The sequence below is a fragment of the Papaver somniferum genome, chromosome 1 (assembly GCF_003573695.1).
Source record: "Papaver somniferum cultivar HN1 chromosome 1, ASM357369v1, whole genome shotgun sequence".
Lineage (NCBI taxonomy): Eukaryota > Viridiplantae > Streptophyta > Magnoliopsida > Ranunculales > Papaveraceae > Papaver > Papaver somniferum.
Window position 1 is genome coordinate 171,690,149 of NC_039358.1, and position 9,734 is coordinate 171,699,882.

Consider the following 9,734-nt stretch of genomic DNA (forward strand, 5'->3'; position numbering starts at 1 on the left):
AACCATTGTTTTTGTTATCATATTACACTCCAAACTTTTGTCATCTTCATTGACTCTAATCATTCTTCTTTTAACTGGTTCACTGATTTGTTTAATCATTTTCTTGATTTGAATAATCTCAACAACAATCTTCAACTTTCGATCTTCATCCTTCCTGTTTCTAGCGCCGTTATGTAGTTGCAGGAAATCCTACACTACACCCCTCATATGATTTCATTAACATTCAGCTCATTTTAGATTAACAATCTTAATTTTATTGATGATTCTTTGAACAATCTTACAAGAAAAGATAAAGAAATCAAGAATAACCACTGCTCTAGATTTTCTCTCTCCTATTTACTTGCTTCTCACCCAGAAAAAGATATCTCCGTTTCCTTTACAACTGAACAACTATTTATAGGGAAGTACATAGTGGATGACAACTAATCTGTCTTTTATTTTCGGATATGTCTTGCGACATTCTCGCATACTTACAAATGTTATTCTCACAAACTCTCTAACTTTCACAGGACCATCACATTTTTCTCATGATTTTAGCTGACGTCGTTTATTATGTCATTTCTGAAATTGTTCTGCGACGCTGTTGTGTTGTGTTGTGTTGTGTTGTTGATAACTTCGCTGAGACATTATTGCTGCGAGATTCTGATCCTACAAAATTAACTAAAATCATTTTACACCGGTTTTGGTTGGCAGCCAAGCAGCAAGCTGAGCACCAACCCCTTTCTGAATAACAAATGTATTATAATTATCTCTCATTATAATGTCTTGTGATTATCTCTCATCATAAATGTATTATAATTATCTTAATAAATATACTTTCATTAAAATTTTTATTAATTTTTCACTATAAATATCTTCTTACATCATAAATATTTTATAATTATCTTCATGAATGAACTTTCATTAAATATTTTGTTAGTCTCTCATTATAAATGTCTCACAATTTTCTTAACGAACATACTTTCATCATTAAATATTTTTATTAATGTTTTTTTTATAAATGTCTTGTGATTATCCTAATAAACACTTTTATTAAATAAATAATAAAATTGTTAATAATCATATCAATTGGGTAATACTTGTGGGTGATGGTCCATGGAGCCGGTGATGATGGTGATAAGGTAGTAGTGATGGTCGATTCTGGTGGTGGTAGTGTAGGTGGTCAGTGTGATAGTCAAGTACTGGGGAATTCTTACTCTATGTGAAAATAAGCTGGTTATAATACAAAAAATAAATAAAAAAATTGTACAGGCTGACCGCAATTTCCCTAAAAACAAACCGAGAAAATTTAACAATGATAGAGTAATGTATATGCTATTGGGATAGTAAAGGTTTTCAGTTAGTCTCACTACATGTTTCACTTGGTAGTTTCTTAGAGACACCTATTACGGTCAACCTAGCAATTCTAAAAAAAAAAAAAACATGGAAAAAAATTGTCACTGTATATTGAGCCAACAAAAAAATGACAAGGGTTAAAATAGACATAATTCTTCTTTTAGTTATTATGGAGGCCGTGACGTTATGAAACATATGAAATTATAAACCAGCTTATAAAACAAAGTTTAGAAAACTTAGGAAAGATAAAGGACGCTTTGGATTCATTCTTGGGAAAGTTAAATCTACGACCGTAAAATGATCAGTTTAATTAATTTTCAATAATAAATATTCTATTGAAATTTCATAATAAACGTTTCTCCAATTAATCAAATAAATATATTTTCATTAATACAGTACATAATAAGTTTATTTTATATTAAATCAGTTGGCATTAATGGTGGTTGTGATGGTGGGCGGGGGTGGTGGATCGGCGGTGGGGATATGGTGTTGGGTGTTGGTGAGAATGGTGGAGTGATGACATTAATGGTGGAGGTGGTGTAAGAAGTAGTTGTAGTGGGATGAGACAGGTGTCCTAAGATAGAGAAATTATATTGTTACCCTTGCTTAATTTTTTTTATTTGATATTAATTTTTAAATTTGTTTTTTTTTTATTTTTATTTATTTTTTATATCAAAATAAATATAGAGGCCAAATTTTTCTAGGGAGAAGATAAATCAATAGAAGTGATTTTAAGATTTGCCGTCGGGTCAAGGCTACACGCGAATCAATTGTAATTGATAATTTAGTTTCTCATATCTCTTTTTATTCCCATTTTTCGTCATGATTTCTGTTTTTGCCATTTCTTCTCGACTTCATGTGATAATGCATGCTTGAGAATTAGTTCATGGTAATAGGTAAAGAGAGAAGACAAGTAGATAAGAAATGAAATGGATCAAGAATTACAGATTATTAAACTTTAGGAAAATAAATAAACACAAATCTATGTAAATTTGGAATAATTTATATCGACAAAGGGAGAAAAGTAATTCCTGAAGCTAACAAATTTTGTAAGATTAATATGATTGATAGACAACTTACGCAAGATAAAGGACACTCTGGATTCATTCTTAGGAAAGCTAAATCTACGGCTACTGTAAAATGATTTCTGTTTCTGCCATTTCTCCCCGACCTCATGTAATTATGCATGCTTGAGAAATAATTCATGGTAATAGGTATGGACAGAAGATAAGTAGATAAGAAACGAAATGAATCCAGAATTACAGATTATTAAACTTTAGGAAAATGAATAAACACAAATCTATATAACTTTGGAATAATTTATATCATCAAAGGGGGAAAACTAATTCCTGAAGCCAACAGATTTTGTAAGATTAATCTGATTGATTTTGAAGTAATTTTGCGTTTTCAGTTTTCTTACAAATTTGGTGAACAACCTTTGATGATTTATTTGTTTTCGAAGTAAGGACATTACTTTGTTTTGAAGAAGCGTATGAAGTGGTGTTCTATTACCATAGAGGCCCATAGGAATTTGAGGAGTTTGTTAGCGATTAACTATGTTTGTCCTTAAGGATTATATGACTTACAGACATAATATTAAAAGATTTGAGGCTAAGGACATGTTTATTAAGCAACACCTCAAAAACATTTAGACTTGGATTGATTTTTCTCCAACAGTTATGATATGTATGAACCGGTGAATATATTTGAAATACATATCCTTTCCCGTGACACTACGGTACGGGTTAAGACCGAGTTATATTAATAAAATCACTAGTGGAGCCCAACTCTTATTAGTTTATATTAATAAAATCACTAGTGGGACCATAAAATATCATATTTGTTCATTTTATCTTGGCTTCCCATAGTGCAATGACGTGTTTGTTCATCCACGTGGCTCAACAAAAAAATAATTGTTGATTGCCATAGGAATTGCCCTAAAGATAAAAGTGGAATAGGAGGAACTAGTCCTAGTCACGGCAAGTACTCCCAAAATAAGGAAAAATCAAGTGAGAGATGAGAGAGAAAAGGTCCATTTTCCAAGTATTGTACCTTTCTTTTCCTTTTATAACAATCTCTCCTCCCCATATCGATATATGTCCATAAAACCAATATACTATCAAACTGTCATTCTCCTCTTTCCCAAGTTATCATGGGTCCAGGAGGATCTCTTCCGACAAAATCCAAAAGTTCAATCTAACCAAAACAAAATTTCAAAACTTTCGGTTCAACTAATAATTAATCTAACTACATTAATTAAGCTAAAAAGGTTAATTAGCACTAATTAAACACCGTTATTTTTTTATTTGAAATTTAAACACCGTTATTTTCAAAAATATATTGCTAAGGAGCTTTGAATTTTACTTCCAAATGACCCAATTAATTTGGATATACCCCAACCTGGCCGGTTAAAAAATTGGGGCGGGGTTTTAAGTTATATCCCCTCAAAATGATCCGTGGCAAGGTATTGAAAGCATGAAGCGTTTTTCATTTTTATGAAGCAATGCGTATGTCGGATGTTTTCTTATAAATAAATTAGTCGTAACTAGTAATTATAAATTTATTAGGAAGATAATATCTATATAAATTTTATATAAGTCTAATTTTTATCAAAAACAAAGCGTGTATACACTATCTCAACCTACTCCAGACGAGTGGGAGGTGGGGTGTTCAATTCCTCCTTAAAACATTCATATTAAATGCTGAAATTTGAAGCGAGTCGTACACGCTGTCCGCTTCACGAAAGATGCGCTTCACATGACCGCTTCAGAGCGAAATGCTGAAATTTGAAGCGAAGCGTACGCTTTTAAAAAGATTTTTGTTATAGGGAAAGCTAATATGTTTAGGGGGAAAGCTAAAACTGTTTGACTATAGTATATTTTCTTTGACTTTGGGTTATTAAAGTGGAGGAGTAAAAAATTGTCTTTCCCTTAACAAAACGTTAAGTTTACCCTTATGTCCTCAACTTCACCTAACCTTTTTTTTTTTTGTTTTTTTGAGCGGCTTTAACCTAATCATTTTAAAATCACATCGTTGTTTCATCCAAAAAGTTTCACAAAAAACAACATGAATGATGACAGTGTCGATTGAGCCATTATACATCAATCTAGAACCAAAACCAGTAGTACTTTGTCTGGTGTACAACCTTTTCACCGTCAAGAATAATCTCTAGAACAAGAAGAACGACATCTAGATGATAAAGAACCAATTATGTTAACAAGGGAGTAAATTCACTTTTTTTCTTTTTCATTTCTATTCATAACTGAACTAATAAATTTGGTCCATTAGCTTTGTTATAATAAAACAAAATAGAGCGAAGTCATCACGACATACTTCATACGAATGAAAATGAAAATGAAAATGAGTACTTAAAAGTAGTTCTAAACATGATACATGCGTCGAAATACACTCTTTCTCTTCATGAGCAATTAGAATTACCATATTGAACAGATTGCATTTAAACAAAGTGAGTCAACATCTGCTGCTCAAGTGGTCAACCGACACATAATTTTCGTTGCACAAACACATAGTCTCACATTTAGTGAGGACAAGAAAGGGCTAATACAATGCCTAACGTGGACCTGTTTCTTCATTGTGGCTGGAACGATAAAGGAACTTACCGTTGTTGTAGGAGCTTCTCAGCTAAAGGGTCCAGTACCTCATCCGGTATTGTTACTTCAACACTTTTTCCTCTCTCAAGACTGCTGAATTTTTTTGCAGCTTTCTTGGTGCTCGTTTCTGCTGATGCTGGAATAGGAGCCTAATCAAGACAATAAAATGTTTATAGTTAGGACAAGACAAAGTACAAGCAATCAGTGGGAAATACACTTCGTAAAATTTTCCGGTCATTTGATAGCAGATGCTATGATAAGTGATAACATACCGCAACTCATTCATTCACAGTAACACAGCATACCCCTTCTCAGTTATCAGTCACCCAAATTCCTATACACATAACAAGAAAGAAGTATTCTTTTTCAGTCTCCGTCTCCCTTGCTTCCTAATATGGCCTCCCATACCAACATCCGTGAGCATGCAAATACCTTAAACCTGTTCATATCTCAAGTCTCAACAACCACCCATCTCTCTTCATGGTCAATGATTTCCAGAATTCATTTATATCTCTACTTAGATAACTACAATAAGATCAACGAAGTTGTTATGATGGTAATGATACCGGTAAAACCAGGTCTAATAGCCTTGTCTTACACTGCAATATCTAATTTTGTGGTTGATGTAGGTAATCTGACATGCCGTGCAAAAATTCACCCATGAGAATTAATGACACATTTTATCAAACACCAATCGTGCATATATAATTATATACAAAATGGACATGGAATTTAAAAAACTAAACTTTTATTCATACCCATACTTCAAAATACTCATTAATTTTTTATAATTAGAGCAAATTCAGAAACAAGTTGGTTTTGGTACCTCCTTGATTAGATCAGAGTACATTTGGAAACCAAGAACGATCAGGTCCAGCAGGAGACACCATTGGCAGGAAAACCAGAGGGATCAAGGTTCATGGAAGAGAAGAGGGAGAATGCCTAGCTGCTCAAGAAGCTCTGGATTAGGCCTCTCAACCCAATTGCAGAGTTTTCAACTTATTGGGAAGTAACAAAAACATCATCAAAGTTATGCAAGGCGGAGCCAGGAACACAAGCTGGAGGACTAATGAAAGACTAGATAATTTAATTTTGAGCCTAAACTCTTTTGAACAAGTTCTATGTAAAACTATTAAGCTTGGTACCTCATCTGATCTACACAGACTATGCCTAGTTGGTGTAAGATCTCAAAGTCCTCAAGTGTGGGAGGATGATACCCTAGCAACCTTTTGTCAGTAATCTATCTTTTTATCTATAAAAAAAAAGAGTACATTTGGTTGCAACACTTACTGAAGAACAGATATAAAGACCTAAAGTACATGAGATTTGTGTGAAATGATTTGGGTAAAAATATAAGGAAAAAATTCCAAACGAATACATGTGTTTTCATGCTGCAATTTGGGTGAAACGATTCTTTTGTCGGTCTTACAGTTACAGTGAAGTTCATGGTCAGTTGGACGTGGGTTTGGTGAGAGGGTAATTTGGTAATATAAAATAATCCGTAAAAGTCGAATTTCAGTAAATATTTTCCCCTATACACATCTCAATTATATCAGCTTTCCCCTTAAACAAATCAGCTTGTTCCCAATAACAAAAATATTTAAAAACCAAGATCGGTGACTTGAATGGGAGTTCGTCGACCTGGCCGAGGAATTTGACGAACTGTTCCAGTGTTCCGCCTCATGTCTATGGAACATTTCTGATTTCTCACCTACACGGCTACGCCTCCATGAAAAATAGGACAACGTTAGATCTCACCAACCGTGGGTGCCTCAGAAATTTACGTCGCTATTTCAGTAGGCTGGCAGCTGGCCAGTAAACCCGAGTGGTCTTATCCTCGTGCAATAATAACTCTTTTCCTTCCACCTGCTGTGCCACGAGTCCCACCACGACGCCAACTTTTACCCAAAAACCAGACAACACAAAACTCAAAAATTAGATTAAAAGTCTTTTTTCTGTTCTCTCTCTCTCTCTCTCTTCTCTTGTCTGAACAGAAAAAGAAAGAAACTTTGCGAAAACTTAAAAGAGAAATCCTCAAACAAACCATAAACAGAAGAAAAAAAATCAGAGGAAAGGAAAGGAGAAGAAGATAGGAGAAAGAACGGATTGATTTGATTTTTACTATTCAAAAGGGAATTTTTTTGTCATCTTCATTTTCTTTTCTTTGATATCATCATCAATATGGATTCTGAACTCTGGGCATCTCGTCTTGCTGCAGTCAAAAGGCAATACACTCTGCAACATCAACAGAACAACAACTCTCAACTAGGTATCTGTTCCGTTATCATGGTTTTGATCTTGTATTTTTTTCTTTCACTTTTTAGAAATGAAGAGTTTCATTTATTTTTTAATGTGATATTTTTAGATCGGCTGAGCTTTGATGATATTGATGTAGAAGAGGAGATTCGTTCTGATTTTCCGTGTCCTTATTGTTACGAAGATTATGATATTGTTTCTCTTTGTTCTCATCTAGAGGATGAACATCCATTCGAGTCAAAAGTGACGGTAAGAGGAAACTAATTTTCAGCTTTTAAATATATTGTTGTTGATTTGAATTTACATAGTTTCTGAAATATGTTGAAGGTCCTTCCTTTTTAAGGGAAAGGGGTTTGGAAAGGAACAATTCTGATGTATCATGATATATGTTAGAAGTGGTAGTGAAATGACCAAAACTTTGTTGCTACCTAGTCATGATAGCTAGTGGGTTTTTTAGTTTTTTAGTTCTTACTGAATAAATAAGAACAGGAAGATGCACATAGTTGGGATAGTCATATATGACATATACAACCTCGACATGCTTATATTACTCTAAGCTGTAATCTCAACATGTAAGAGAACTTTTCAATGTCAAATTAGAAGTCATCCGTCAGTTCGAAGTGGAAGTTTAAAACTTAGTACCAACTAACTAATAGATTGTTCAGCATTTCTGAATGAACCAAATGTGTTGGAGTATCTCGGATTGGTTTATGTTTTTATGGTAGTTAGAGTATATTACTTTATTTACATTTTTATGTTTGCCACTCACATATTCTTATTTTGTCTTGATTGCAGTTATGCCCCATTTGCTCTGTTAGGATTTCTCGAGATATGCTGAATCATATTACTTTGCAACATGGACACCTGTTCAAGATATCCTTTACGTATATTTTGCTTTGCAGAGTCAGTTTACTCTATTGTGAATTCTACTGTTGGTGATATTTGGAAAGAGTTTGTATGTAGGTGTTTATTCATTGTTTTGAGATTTATTTCCATTAGATGTTTCCTTCACTAGTGAACACTTACAGAGACGTAGAAGATTACGCAGAGTTGCCATCCCTAACAGTCAGGCACTGTCTTTGTTGGGTCGAGATCTCCGTGAAGCTCATTTACAGGTGCTTTTAGGAGGTGGTGGTTATCGGTCAAGCAATCCTAGTACATCTAATGTTGCTACAGATTCGTTTCTGTCATCACTTATGTTTAACTTTCCTGCATCTGAAGCTGATGAAATTACAAAGTCGATGGCCCCCATTGTTGAGGATACTTATAAGAAGAGTACGACTTCGATAAAGCCTCGTAAACCAAGGTACTGAATTTTTATGTCACAGTGTCCTCTAGAAGCAGTCTCTTTACTGCTTGCGTTGTAGCACTAGAAATATGAAAATAAAATGGTATCTTGACCTTATAAGGTAGTCGTCATGTGTAACACCCTTTGCAGCATTGAGTTTGATGCAGGTTAACAGGAAAAATATAGTGCATTTATCTCTATGAAGAGCCATGCATAAGTTTTATAGTCAAGCTTTCAAATATCATTGTTTCTGATGTCAGTTTTGCAGAATCTCATTTATAAGGTTAATCTAGGTAATGTGGCTCCTCGCACCTATTAGTAGCTAATATTTTTGTTTGTTTTTCTCTTTGGTAATATGTAGCTAAAGTTTTATTAGAAAAAGGAAACACTATAAGATAACTACATGATCAAATTGGATCCAGTATCCATATTCCTATTTAAATTAAATTTTTTATTCATTCTTATTTTTAGGAATACAAGCTGCATCTGTGGCTGACATTTCTAGTACTGCAAAAGTTCTCGAAGGATAACCAGTTTTGAATACGATGGAGTTATTAGTCTTTTTAGGTTAACATCCATTAATCATTGCACAGAAAACCACCTGTACAAGGATGAAGTTCAGCTCTTAGGTCCAAGCATCGCTAGTATCAGCCTAGGGTCGCCTGATGATTAACAGCACATGAATATGAACTCTTTTACCCTCATATCTAAGCTTAACATCCATTTTGTAGATGGATAGAACCTTGATGCACACTGAGGTTGCTACGTAAGCCTGTTTCTTCAATCCGTCTTTTTAATCGCCATCTGTTTCTATTTGCAGTTTTGACTCTTCTTTGAGTCGAGAAGAGAGGGAACAAAAGACTATGAGAGCTGAGTTTGTGCAAGATCTTCTACTCTCTACACTGTTTGGGGATTAATAGAAGCACAACGACCCCACAGATGTTTGGTAAACGTAGGGAGAGTTCGAGCCCATAATAAATTGTCATTAGGTGCTGCTTGGTGGGACACCCAGGTAGTCTGCTATGGATGTTTCATTCCAGGATGCTGTTTCAGGAGTACCTATGTATCCCATTCTTCCGTCCTTTTGACGATTTATGTTTTTACGAAGAAGTGGGATGGTCTTCTTCTCTGGATTTATCATGTTTAACAGTTCTTCAGAAAAAACCAACCTATTCTGTAATGAGACAATTCCATGCCTGTTTTCTTTCTGGTAAGAAGGTGGGTTAATACATTGATGTGGCAAA

The 9,734-nt window shown here is 34.3% G+C and overlaps 1 protein-coding gene and 1 long non-coding RNA gene across 3 annotated transcripts; one reads left to right on the top strand and one right to left on the bottom strand.

Annotated features, from left to right (window-relative positions):
* Positions 1-4,678: 4,678 nt before the first annotated feature.
* On the bottom strand, positions 4,679-6,424 carry LOC113334089. The gene is made up of 2 exons (XR_003352511.1): positions 5,773-6,424; positions 4,679-5,095 (listed from the first exon to the last, which is right to left on the bottom strand). It is a non-coding gene; the product is annotated as an uncharacterized LOC113334089 (long non-coding RNA).
* Positions 6,425-6,929: 505 nt separating this feature from the next.
* LOC113308051 (protein DEHYDRATION-INDUCED 19-like) lies at positions 6,930-9,734 on the top strand. 2 transcript variants are annotated; one of them, XR_003339464.1, is made up of 6 exons: positions 6,930-7,215; positions 7,312-7,451; positions 7,998-8,075; positions 8,225-8,508; positions 8,641-8,783; positions 9,311-9,734. XR_003339464.1 is itself a non-coding variant. In XM_026556523.1 (5 exons), exons 1-5 carry the CDS (start codon positions 7,128-7,130, stop codon positions 9,405-9,407), a joined length of 687 nt encoding a protein of 228 aa, XP_026412308.1. In that variant the 5' UTR covers positions 6,931-7,127; the 3' UTR covers positions 9,408-9,734. The 2 variants fall into 2 exon arrangements, 1 of the variants encoding a protein (XP_026412308.1); XM_026556523.1 differs by lacking the exon at positions 8,641-8,783 and having other exon boundaries at positions 6,931-7,215.

Coding starts and splice junctions, on each gene's coding strand:
- LOC113308051 (XM_026556523.1), top strand. CDS start 7,128: ATGGATTCTGAACTCTGGGCATCTCGTCTTGCTGCAGTCAAAAGGCAA. Junction 8,076..8,224: donor AACATGGACACCTGTTCAAG/ATATCCTTTACG, acceptor ACTAGTGAACAC/TTACAGAGACGTAGAAGATT. Junction 8,509..9,310: donor ATAAAGCCTCGTAAACCAAG/GTACTGAATTTT, acceptor TTCTATTTGCAG/TTTTGACTCTTCTTTGAGTC.